This window comes from Acyrthosiphon pisum, chromosome A2 (assembly GCF_005508785.2).
Source record: "Acyrthosiphon pisum isolate AL4f chromosome A2, pea_aphid_22Mar2018_4r6ur, whole genome shotgun sequence".
NCBI classification, from domain to species: Eukaryota; Metazoa; Arthropoda; class Insecta; order Hemiptera; family Aphididae; genus Acyrthosiphon; species Acyrthosiphon pisum.
The window spans coordinates 96,264,227-96,278,086 of NC_042495.1; the positions used below are offsets into that span (position 1 = coordinate 96,264,227).

General features: G+C 29.5%; 2 protein-coding genes across 11 annotated transcripts in view; one reads left to right on the plus strand and one right to left on the minus strand.

The window, feature by feature from the left end:
- LOC100169531 (protein sickie) overlaps nt 1-13,860 on the minus strand; it is a 70,493-nt gene that overhangs the window by 19,164 nt on the left and 37,469 nt on the right. For 8 of the 10 annotated variants that reach the window (XM_016800419.2, XM_029489021.1, XM_016800418.2 and 5 more), the window contains 8 exons: nt 13,378-13,556; nt 13,184-13,308; nt 12,939-13,117; nt 12,644-12,857; nt 12,427-12,580; nt 12,268-12,294; nt 11,842-12,092; nt 11,616-11,776 (listed from right to left, as the gene is read on the minus strand). In XM_016800419.2, the coding sequence (XP_016655908.1) occupies nt 11,616-11,776; nt 11,842-12,092; nt 12,268-12,294; nt 12,427-12,580; nt 12,644-12,857; nt 12,939-13,117; nt 13,184-13,308; nt 13,378-13,556 (1,290 nt within the window). The remainder of the gene's footprint in view (nt 1-11,615; nt 11,777-11,841; nt 12,093-12,267; nt 12,295-12,426; nt 12,581-12,643; nt 12,858-12,938; nt 13,118-13,183; nt 13,309-13,377; nt 13,557-13,860) is intronic. The other 2 variants (XM_016800420.2, XM_016800417.2) reach the window with 1 other exon arrangement.
- LOC100574580 (nardilysin) lies at nt 6,436-10,293 on the plus strand. Its single transcript, XM_003241101.4, has 2 exons — nt 6,436-7,770; nt 7,835-10,293. Exons 1-2 carry the CDS (start codon nt 7,166-7,168, stop codon nt 10,203-10,205), a joined length of 2,976 nt encoding a protein of 991 aa, XP_003241149.1. The 5' UTR covers nt 6,436-7,165; the 3' UTR covers nt 10,206-10,293.

A 13,860-nucleotide genomic window follows, 5' to 3' on the forward strand; every position in this document is an offset into this window, starting at 1 on the left:
CTATTCTATACTTCTGTGATGGGATGATCACAGCCAACAGAGTTTACCTATAACTTTGTAAACTGTAGGTATGTCGTAGTATATTTTGTTATACAAAAATAGACTTCATATAGTAACGGGGCTAGGAAGATATTTAGATATTATAATACTATATCTATTATTTATTTATTCCATTTTTGTCAGTTCATAATTTTCATGTAAACGGCGAAACGCAAAATTTCTAGATAATTGTACGAAAAAATCCGTAGTGCGGTGCAGGTTTTCGTTTCACGACGACACCACAGTAGGCCAGAAAAATATATCCATTTAAATTATTCAATAGAAAATTAATTCACTTGAAATTGTTATCGTTTAGGTATCTAATTCACATTTCACTCGTTTTATTTCTAAAAATAGTGATTTATACATTATACACTGTATTTACGCCAAATCGATGGTAAGTTCATTAACTATAAAGGAAGGAAATAACTGTGAAACAAATGATCATTTTTCAAGCGTATCTCAACGTTGACGGATAGAACAACAGCGGTGGTTATACTGTATTATACCTACCTACTGTTTTCTAAATATTATAATTCAATCGTCTTAATTAATTCCAAACTTGGTTAAACCATTGTTTGCAGTGAACAACTTCCTTAATAAAAAAAAAAAAGAAGTCTATCCAATTATCTCAGGAATACCTGCATAACATATATAATATAATATAGCATAAGTAATATCGATGTGTTAACAACCTCAAATCTCAAAACGATGTGTTCGACTCAAAGAGACCAAAAACTAAACGTAAGACAATAAGAAATTAGTAGTACCGCGTATAGGCATATAACTATATAAGTGTAATATTATGTCAGTCACGTTTTTCTTCTAAGATTGAGTTTAAAACAGAAGTCGAATATTCCATCAACACTATACACTAGCACCATACGACAATATTATATGGGGGGGAAAATAATAGCTTCATTATACTATACACACATGCATAAAACACGTTCATATTATTATATAAACACCTGGCTATATCTGGTGAGTTAATAAATAACGTTTGAACCTTCACGGTCTGTCCATCATGAGCCAAAACAAGTCTAATTAGATAAAAACGTATTTGCGTAATTATAAGGTTTATGCCTTGAGGGGAAAAATTGAACATTAATCTACTTTTTTCATATCGATAGTGATGCTCTACTAGAGTATGTAAATAATATTATAATTTTAGATATCTGGCTAACATAATATAGAGTTATCTAAAAAGTTAAGGCAATCTGCTTTTACTGTTAGGTATATACCATAGAAGTAATCAAGTATAGAACAGTAATTATTAATCATCGAATTTAAATAGTAGTTGGGAATCCAACCTGTTTATTGTACAATGTATCTGCTTAAGAAAAATATCATATTCAACGTATTTTATGTTTAATGAATAAATAAATAATCAGGATTGACTTGAAAATAAAAAAACAATTTAAATAAATTGTTTTCGATTGATTATTATAGTAATGGGTACATACTGTAAAACGTATAAGGTATAACTATATAAAACATATAGTACGCACTTTGAGTATTTTTTACAAACAGTCTTAACAAAATAGGAACAGTAGGATAAATTATATGGGTGAATTTATAACAAAATAAAGTCTATGTAAAGTTAATAAATCAAGATTAATTTAAAAATCATTGACTAATAATAATTAATCAATTATTTTTATTGTATATCATGATTCATGACGTATTGGCAAGGGTGGCGACGTGGAAGTTGCCACCTGGGCCGATGCGTATTGGGGCCAATTTAAAATATAGCAGCATAGTAATAAATAATAAGTAATACATATTTACTATATAGATAATTGGACCCCTCATTTTGGCCGTAGAGCACGAAAGGTTGACGTAGTTATCGAATAGTTAGATAGGAAGGTCTATCCTCTATACTTTTGTATAGGTACTTAGTAAGTAACTTAGTAACAAGTAACTACTACCATTTACCTGTTACCCATAATAATAGTATTAACAAATAATAACTATATTATATATATAGATAGTAGTAAAAAATAACGAAAGTATATAATATGGTCCTATATGGATATATATATATATATATATATAGAGATACACGGATAATTATTTCTCTTTAAACGCGTTATACAACAATAATAATTAGTTTAGACTATATAATTTGCATTTTGCCCATAAAACCCCGAGATAAGTACCTATTATAATAATATATAATATAATATATTTTAAACACACGTAGCAGTATAGTGCGTAATTGAATCCGATCAGCAGCGGTCTAGCTACTATAGTAATAACCGCATTAATTACACACAAAACAGCGCATATAATATGACGCATGTACGTTGTTTTTAAATTGTCTTTAATTATCGTTTCCATTCCCGTTATTAGGAGGTATATAATAATAATATAATACACAGTATCTTATGTAAAGAGTCGTGTGTTGTTCATAAAACGCATCGCCGGTTGAAATGCATACACACCGGCACGAGTGTACGGTAATTGCCCATTTACTATTGTCTATTTAATATACGTCTTATATCATATACAATATATTACGTTATATAATATACTCGCGGTATCGGTCATTATTATTTGCCATTTATTATAATATATATTTTATTCTTATTAGTTATATTATCCACACACGAGCGCACAATATACACAGTGTATTGCAAAAATCTGACGAGCAGTTTAACTCTAAGTTTAGTATAAATAAAACTCGAGGTCTTCCCTACACACCTCCCCGTAAATATAATATATTTATTAGATAGGGTTAGGGTTACAAGGTCTCAAACTGGGAATCGTTCGAGTTTCGACGACTGTATAATATTATTACATTATTATCCAAGACCCGCAGTCGTATAATACCGCAGTGCAGAATAGTGCACCGGCTAGTGACCGTTCATATATCACATTACGTGTACAGGAATCCTGCAGCAATAATAATAATATAGACTTGACTACTTGAGACTATACAGTGACATACTACAGCAATAATAATAATAATAGACGCTCTCCGATTTGGTTTTGTCATTTTATTATTTCTTTTCCGCTATAGCACATAACACGTATTGTCTATAGCATACATTTTATTATTATTATTATAGTATGCCAATATCGGAGGAAAAAAAAAATCGTCATCGCTATACAGATCATCATAGCATCATGATGGTGAAGTGAGCACACGGGCGCGGCGACGAGTGGGCACGATGGACGACGGAACTATATAGTAAATTGGCTTTGATTGACGGACACCACCGGTTACCGTTGCGACAATGGACGAATACGCAGTGCAGTTAGTACAGTTATGTACGACGTGTAATAATGTACATTTTTTTCCTCTTACCGAACGTTTCGTAATAATAATATGGAACGTTCACGTCGTTTACGGCTCAAGTATAATATAATAAATAATAATGCGTGTTTCAAATAATATTTTTACGGTTTCCAATTTTTTGTAGTGTGATTTTAATTGGAATTTAATAGTGCCACCGGAGCAAACTATATAAATAATATTATTATATGTACGGTCTAAACGAACCAGACAAATGACAATACGATATAATACAGAATACGACAACGATACCACCCTACGCCCGATGTATAATACATCGGCGACGAATCAATTGTGACATTATTTGGAGTCATTATATAAACATGGACACACTTATTAGTTATTATTATACGATGGTAGTTACTAGTAGATGATAATAATTATCGCATTATGTCCCATAGACATAATATTCCGATGGTCTATAGATATACAATAAAGATTTTGCCGTCTTGTTCGTATACATCTCGAAAAACATCATAAATCATAATAATATTATGAAATATTAATAATTATTGTAATCGTGATCCGGGTACATGATTTACGAAATCCGCGCTGTGTTCGGAATGGAACGAAATTTTAAGAACGGGACACCCAGAAAAGGCATGTTTGATTTTCAAATCTGACAAGGTTTTTTTAACAAAAAAAAAACGGCGTAGAAACGGAAACCACACCCAGCAACCGAGAAGATATAAGTACCTACCCTAATAAAATTATTCCCCTTTTGGCTTTTGGTGTATCGCGTGTGATCGAATATGTTGCTATATAGGTACCTGTGACGCACATCATTTCCATTATTATAATACGCCCTTTAACAAAAATATCCTACACCCTATCACAAAGATATACATACCGAGAAAAGGGATGGGCAAGTATAATAATATATGTACACAATAATATTGTTAATATTATTATAATATATTAATGATGTTTATACAATTTTACGAACTCATATTCCATACATTTTTCAATGAATTATCATAGTCCGTAGTAAAATACATTTTAACGTAACCCATAGTAGCTACAATAATAGTCTATATATAGAGAACCATTGTAAACAACACATCTGTTGCGGTTGTTGAGTTTACAAACATTAATATTAGATTATACCTACTAATATTTATTACAATACCTAATATAAGTTATAAAGCGTACCTGTACATATTACATATTTAAAATATTAAATACAATGTATGAGGGACGAGTTATAAAAATTTAAAATATAGTAACTTTAGTGGACCATAAATATATAAATTATTCTGAGTACTAAGACTAAAGTATACCTAACTTACTTTAGTCAACTTTGTAGCGGAATAGGATTTCCGAGCGAACTTCAAAACTAAGCTAGATGGTGTACGGCAACGTCAAGTAACAGTTTTTCCAAAATTAAATTTCAAAAATATTTGTTCTAAATAAGAAAGGGATTGAAAACAGTTTTTAAAACGACGATTATGTTACTTAGATTTTTAAAAGGAAGGAGCTATATAATGATATATATGAAATATCATATTATTATCATAGACATATAAATAAATATGTCTATGATTATTATACCTACTATTATTGTTATTTGCATAATAGTTTAATACTATTATTTACTTTAGATTTGTAATAATGTCGTGACATGTCCATTGTATATTTTGAGTTAAAAACCCACACATAATTTTGAATACAATATTTTCTTAAATTGGTTAATTTCTGTGGTGGAAAAAAGTAAAAGGGATTTGAGTCAGATATTAAAGTATTAAAATATTCCATTGATTTAAATAAATACCAGAAATTTCGAAAAAGTGGTGATGATAAAATGTCAATGATGTGTTAATCTGTGATAAAACGTATTACAAAAATGCCTATAGGTACCTCAATCTGTGATAAAACGTATAGGTACCTATAGGCATTTTTGTAATATGTTTTCGTGGTTGTTTGTTTGTAATGCACTAATGTCCGTATGTGTATATAAGTACTTTCTAGGAATTATTCAAGGGGACTCTGTATTCCACAACAGTAATTGTAGACATTTCTTTATGTTTAATGTTCAATGTTATTGATCTTCAGACCCTCTGCAAAGACGATAATAATGTAGATGATTTAAAAATCCATGGACATTTGTTAGAATTTATTATTATACATTAAGTAACCCCCTAATAATTCCTAATGACCACTGTCGACAATTATTATAATAGTAGTAAGTATTTGTATGGCTCCTCATAGGATAAGTATATGATCTTTATCAAAAAAGTAGCTGTAGACTGTAGATCACGGAATAAGATACACTTAGTAGTTATATATATTATATCTTGGATATACTCAGTTATACATATGTCTTAGATATACTTAGTTATATATTATATCTTAGTTCGACGGACTATTATATTGGTAATAGGATCAAAACTATACGCCGATACCTACCTATTTAACCTATAAAATTATTATTAGGGCGGTAATAATTGCAATTATTCTTTTTGAAATTTATTATACTACAGTATTATAAGTACTATATTATACCATAATATATAACTTATTTATTTTAAATCATCGACCGTAATTATAAATTATTAAAATAATTTGATATGATTTGTTATAATGCTGTATTTATTGATTGTTATTTTTATTTCCAGTGGTTCAATTAGAAAAATAAAACAGGTAAGTGGATGTCGCTCTACTGTACAGTAGATTACAAGTGGGTCATTGTATAATGGATTGTATTAGACTTTAATTCAATGATATAATATAATTTTATAAGAAAAACGATTCTGAGCGGAGACGGTTTGTCAGTCTGGTTATTTTATATTTTGTTATTATTTATATTATCATGTAAGTTGAATTAATATTAAAATATTATAATTTTTTATTCGTTTCTATGGTGATAAACAAAGCGTTAGAAATTAAAATCCCATTTTTAGCGTTTTTTCGTAATTTTCCGGTGGTTTTTCCCGTGGCATTAAATAACTATTTAGAAAATCGAAAAATGACCTCTCTAAAGTACCATATTGATCCAATTTGCTAAAAGATAAGGTACTATATGTTGAAATCGAAATATTCCTTCTGGAAGAAATTTTGTATACAGGATATAAAAATAAAAAAAATATAAACACCATTGTAAAAACAATAGCTTCCTCGCTCCGCTCAGAATCTTAAATAGAAAAGGGATGCATAAATAGGAATAAAAAAAATGCGTTGCCGAAGATTCAAATTTCTTATTCATTAAGATTTAATTAGAAGGGGTACGCTTAAATATTTTTTAAAAAAAGGGGGGGATAGAACGTTCCACTCCAATTCTAGCATCGCTAATATCTTATTTAATGGTTTATTATGATTTTTATTTGAATCTGAAGAAAGTATAAAATTAAAATATTACATACGATAAATGGGATGGGGACAGTTGGGTCCAAGATCTATAAAGTATACTTTATAGATCTTGAGTTGGGTCCTGTGATAAGAATTGGGCCCCGCGATAAGAAATTATAGCTGATAATCTTAATCAAGAATTTAAAAATATTGGTACCACTGTATTAGTTTACTGAGGCCGCACTGGCTCTGCCTCGCGGCCGCAAGCCCGCAAATCAAATTATTGATTTCTTATCAGATTTATTTTTTTTATGGTTTTAAACTACATTTTAGATTTTACAAAATCACATAATATTGTTTTTAGTGTTTTAAAATAATGTTTTAATAAATAATTGATCGTATAGACTAAATAAGTATAGAAATATCTGAGTGAACTGAGTGAATTTATTATAAGTATCCAAGTTTTTTTTTTTTATTATTCTACTGTTACCTAGTCAAACAAAATACATTTTATTTATTATACAATATAGAGTAAATATCATGGCTAATGTAGAAAAGATTATACGCAAAGGTTTAAGTAATAAAAAAGATTATTTGTTGCATAAATTAAAAAATGGTATGAAATGCATGTTAATCAGTCAGCCAGATGATGGATGTAAAACTGCTACAAATATCAAGCCTGAGCTCACAGCTAGAATGTCTGTTACTAGTATAGATGAAAATGATGATTCATTGACTGACGAGTCCTATTCAAGTGATGAAGAAGAAACACAAAAAGAAACTAGTGACTCATTTGCAATGTCTTTGTGTGTTCATAATGGCAGTTTTAGCGATCCTGTCGATGCACAAGGACTGGCACATTTATTGGAACACATGGTATCAATGGGGAGTAAACGTTACCCAGCAGATAATCATTTCGATCGATTTTTGTATCGAAAAGCAGGTTATTCAAATGCTGAAACTGGATGTGAATACACTAATTACCATTTTGAAGTGCCCATGGAATATTCTCAAGAAGCATCAGATATTTTTGCTAGTATGTTTCAGGCACCTAAATTAGCAAAAGAATCTATAGATAAAGAAAAGCAAGTTGTAGATTCTGAATTTCAAATGGCTATTTCAGATGATGATAGTCGTATACAGAGGTTTGTACAATAATAATAAATAATTTAACTCAACACAATTTATAATTTTAAAATTTTGTATTAGATTAATATCAATATGTGCTGATAAAGAAAATCCTGCTGGACAATTTTTTTGGGGAAATTTGGATAGTCTAAATCATGAAAATTTGAGTGAAATGGTCGTGGATTTTTGGAAAAGTCATTACTCAGCCAGCCGCATGACTCTGGCAGTTCAAAGTAAACAATCAACACATGATATGGTTGAGTGGATTGATAATTTATTTAGTGAAGTACCAACAGATAACCTCCCACCACCAGTATTTAAAATTAGCCAAGATCCATTCTGTCCAGACCTATTCCACAAAATGTTCAAAATTATATCAGTAAGTTCTACCAAAAGTATAATATTTACTTGGTATTTACCACCAATTATTGAGCTTTATAAAATTAAACCATTAGAATACATTGCGTGGATAGTAGGTCACGAGGGTAAAGGAACACTGATTAATTATTTGAGGAAGTTAAACTATGCAATGGAACTAGAAGCTGGGGTTGACGATGACTTTTATAGTAATAGTATTTATAGTTTATTTTCTATAACAATTGAACTGACTGATTTAGGGTTACAAAATGTTAATGAAATTATTGAACTGACTTTTAGTTATTTGAAATTAATCAAAGAAAAAGGAATATCTGAAGATATTTTTAACCAAATTCAAATTTTGGCAGAAAATGACTTTAATTTTGCCGAAAATAAAACAGCCATAAATCACGTAAAAGAACTTTCCCAAAACATGTTGTGGTATGATGAAGAAGATTATATATGTGGTCCGGCATTACTTTATGAATATTCACCAGAAACAATTGCAAAGTTTTTAAACTTACTAACAGTAGACCGTGTAGCCATTTTTATATTGGCTAAGGAATTTGATAACTCAGATGTATTTATAAAGGACCCAATCTTTGGAACAAAATATTTAGCTGAAAGTTTAACAGAAGAATTAGAAAGTAAACTATCATCTATTGCACCTCATCCGTGTTTTAAGATTCACAGTGATAATCAATATTTAACCAAAAACTTTTCAATTTTACCCCAAAGTACAGATACAAAATATCCAGAAAAAATATTTGAAAACGATCATATTGAATTGTGGTATAAACAAGATAACCATTTTAAACTACCCAAAAGCTATATCATGTTTTATTTTATTACTCAGCTACCTTCAAAATCATTGGATAACTATATGTGTATGGATTTGTTTTTTGACTCTATAGTATTTTTGTTAAATGAAGAGACATATCCAGCAGTAATGGCTCAACTTAATTACAGCATTAGAGTATTTATAACTGGCTTTGAATTGGCATTTAATGGTTTTAATGAGAAACTTCCCTTACTTATAGACATTGTAATAAATTGTTTAAACAACTATGCAAGCTTGATGACTGAGGAAATATTTACCATGATAAAGTCTAAAGCTATCAATAGACTTAAAAATAATCAATATGATTTAGATTATGTTCCATCTGATTTAAAAAATAGTTTGATTCAAGACCCCGATTGGTACTTAGACAAAAGACTAAAATATTTAGAAACATTGGAATACAAACAAATTCTTACATTTTATGAACAACTCAACAATTTATATTGTAGGTCATTAATACAAGGAAATATAAGTCAGAACCAAGCTATTAATGTTTCAAAAAAAGTTGTAAGTATGTTAAATTACCAGCCTTTAGCCAAAGAATGTTTTCCAACTGTGTTGATAAAACGGCTCAATCAAGGGGATTTCAGAGTGAAAATGGCAAACTATAATCCAAAAGATAACAACTCGATGGCTTATAAATATTATCAGTTTGATAAAAATGAAATCAAAGACTCAGTAAAGTATCATGTGCTACAGTCAATGATGGAAGAATCAGCATTTGATGAATTAAGAACAAAACAATGTTTAGGCTATGATGTACAACTAAATGTAACAGCTACTTACCACCATTATGGATTTTATTTTAAGGTGGCACATCAAAAAGATAAATTTGAAACACAATATGTATTTAATAGAATGGACGAATTTTTGAAACAGTTTTGGGAAAACTTTAACGATCCAGATGAAGTTGATAAAGTTAAAGATGCATTAATTGCATTAAAAGAAGCCCCCGATGATTGTTTAGGACAAGAATTTAATAGAAATATAAATGAAATTTTGGAAGGACGTTTCAAATTTAATAGATTAGAATTAGAAATAGAAGCACTGAAGAATATGACATATGATGATGTTAAAAATCTAAAACAAGGGTTTTTAAATGGTCGTGCATTCAGTGTTGAAATTATTGGTCATAGTAATACGGACAATTTGAACGATGAAAGTCCACCTAAAAAAATGTGTCTGGAAGAAAATGAAAATTGTGTGTATATTGATAATGTTGAAGAATTTAAAAGCAGTTTAAAACCATTTTAACAAAACTATTATTATAAATACGTCATGTTTGTTGTGTTTCTGTGAAATATTACTAATACAATTATAAACTTCAATTTTATTTTATTTATGTATATTAGTATTTTTTTTAATTAATTAACATATAATTGAAAACTCTATCAATTTATTTTATCATGAATATCTTACATTACCTATCCTTAACCTAAAACTTTATAAATTATTTGTTTATATTCATTACTGTGGTTAAATAAATTGCAAACGCAAAATAAAGTAAATAGGATATAAAATTTAAAAAAAAGTAGAGAAGTAGGTGTCGCTCTGCTGTACAGTAGGTTGCAATTGAGTCACTGTAATGGATTGTGTTAAATTTTAATTCAATGATATAATATCATTGTATAAGAAAAACGATTCTTAGCAACGACAGTTGATCTATGATATTACTAAGTATATTTGATGATATAATTGTGAATAAAGTAATTTATAGATAACCTATTTACGTGGAACTTTGTTTTAAATTTTCAATCCTTTGTTATAAAAGTTGAACATTTTATAAATTTTTAAATGCTTGTAAAAAAAATCGTGTATTTTTAATATTTTTCAACTGCTATAGTAACAATATATAGGGAGCCTTGTATTACATTTTTACAGTTTTACACTTTACTATATTATGTTTTGACCCAACAAATACAATTTTATTGATAATTATAGAAAAAAAAACTAAAAACGTCCGTAAACAGTTTAAAACAAATCAAAATATTTTGAAAATTTTATCGTGTATAGAAAATGCTAATATAAACAACCAGTGAAAATGTCATGTATATACGGTCATTTGTTTTAGAGTGAGTTACGTTAAAAACAAAAAAGGATTTTGCGTAAATATATTCGTTTTTCCTTTATTTTTATGTTCCTATCACTTTTAAAACTATTTGGGATTTTGACTTCCCAAATGCACCAACTAGATTCACTTTTCCATCGAAGAAGACTACTGAAGAAAATCAAAGCAGTTTTGATGCCCCAAATGGTGTCACACACAAAAAAAAGAACCACATCATTGAAAAATCAATATATTCATCGCTCCGTTCAGAATCTAAAATGGCGTATAAAAACAGTTTAAATTCTAAAAAATTATTTCAAGCACTGGCTCAAGTTCGAATATAACTAAGATAAACTATAATAGTATACTCAAATAATTAATATTGGAATATATTTTGTGTTAAATTTAATGTTAGTAATTGAAATATAAATATAATAACATGTCATTTAACATATTAACATAAACAATGTTTATGGTTGACAACATATTGACTAAAATCATATTTTCCTTTGTTTTACTATTAATATTTGTATGAAAAACTATATTTTATACATCATAATAAATATCAAAAATCATACAGAAAAACTAGGCATAATAAAAATTAACTTATTACTTACATTTGTTGATAATTGACTCGTCAATGTATGAACTTTATCTTGCGCTTCACTTAAATCTCTTCTCAAACGCCTGACTTCTTGTGCATGCTTTTCATCTGCTCCCATTCCACTATACAAAGATGATGATCCTGTTGATATCAGACTCAAAGCTGATCCGTGTGCTGAAAATAAATACAAGCATATGGATTTCTTTAAAGCTCAAACATTTATTTATATATACACTTACCATCATCATCTTTTGTATTGATTTTACTCATTATAGAAGCAGCATATGGTGATGAAATCACTGATCTATGGTTCGGTTGAGGAGATTGATAATTATAACGACTAACTGGTGTTGGGCTAGTTGGTTGTGAGGCATGGGGATAAGTGCGATGTTCAGACCGATTAGAAGATGCATAAGGTATACTGTAGTATGAATCTGGATCATCTGAACGTTGCAACATAGACGGATATAGTTTTTCTGACTTTGTTGATCTAAAAGAACAATTTAAATAATGAATTGTTCAAAAATAAATAAAATATATAATTTATAATTTATTAGTGATTGTAGTAAGCTAAAATAATATTCCTCAGAAGTGAAAAACTGAAAAGCAACAACCGTGTAAAAATATTCAATATTGAAAGTGCAATTTTTTGGCTATTTGCCTACCTTGGAAATGTCCGATCTCTTAGGTAGCTGCAAATAAATTGACAGCATTAAATTTCCCCAAAATTATTCATTTAGCCATAGGTAATGTATTAAAAATTAATATTAATAAATAATTAATTTTTTTAATATAATATATCACAAAACGATTGTAACACAAACCTGATGCTGTTGCTCCTTGATATTCTATTTGCCTGGTTAGGTGATGGACTAGTATTTGGAGATGCAGAAGTCATTAATCGTGAATGGGTTAAACTTGCTCTATGATGTAGTTGTGCGGGAAGTGATTCAATGCTCTCAGCTTCAATCATACCTCCTATAAGAATTAAATTGTGAAATTATTTTACATTCTCCTTTTAATAATACAAATTATAGGTACCTATAGCACCAGTCCTAGAAGGCAGAGAAGCTGTATAGTGGGGTGGAACAGGACTGTGTCTCATCCATGTTCCATATGGGCTACCAATTTTAGCTTCTTGTTCAGATTGATTCGCCATAAGTCGTTCCCTGACACTTTGTGACAGTTGAGTAGCACTTGGACCACTTACTGAGTATGTCTTCATATCAGTTTGAGTACCACCGGAAACTTTCACCTTAAATTTAAGTTATATTCTTACTATACATATAATTTAATATATATAAAATATAAATATGTAAATGTTATTTTTAATTACTTTAGTCCTAGGAACGGCTGAAACTTGGGCTGTTCTTGGGTCACCTTTACCATTGGAGCTGGATGTGGATCGTTTAACATAACCAAAGCTTTGAGGGACACTACCTCGAGCTTTAGTTTTGTCACTCCTGGACTTTCTTTCCATATAGTCCATGTTATGTAAGTCTTCACGAGATCCATCTTAATAATATATTTCCAATATTTTAATAATCAATAGTTTTGGTTATATAAAAGTTGCTTTATTACCAGTTGATCGTTTTTTATCAGTTCGTCTTGGACTTTGTTTGTCCCGTACTCTTTCAAAATCATTTGATCTAATTTGTTCTGCATTTTTGCCAGCTTCAATGTACTTTTTCCATTGTGAAGATTGCCTAATATGATATTAAAAGCATTAATAATACAATTAAATATTGAAGGAAAAAAATTTTAATTAAATATACCTTAAACTTGAATTATTTAACTCGGTTTGCTGTCCGCTGTCTGACTTCTTGACATGGTTACGTGTAACCACTTTATAAACAGGGGCTACAGGTGTAGGTTCTGGAGGGCTAGTTGGAGGACTAACATCAGGGCCAAGACTTGATGAGCCCCCGTCTGGGCCCACATTGAATCGGTTCAGCTAAAAAAAAATAACACAATTAATGTATTATTATGCAATTATGTTATTTATTAAGGGGATTCGATAACGTGATTTTCTGTTTTCGTCTAACACACGCGTGATATAGTATTTTAGACGTGTTTTTTGCCAAACATACCAATTGATCTAATGTAGCGATAAGAATTCTGTAAGCAGATTTGAATTCTTCATCAAGTCTACTTGAAATCGACTTTCCCACATTTTTGATATTAATTCCAGAAAAAGTCATATAAAAAAAGAGTATTTAAACATTTTTGTTTTTCAATTTTTGGAGAAGCTAAAATCA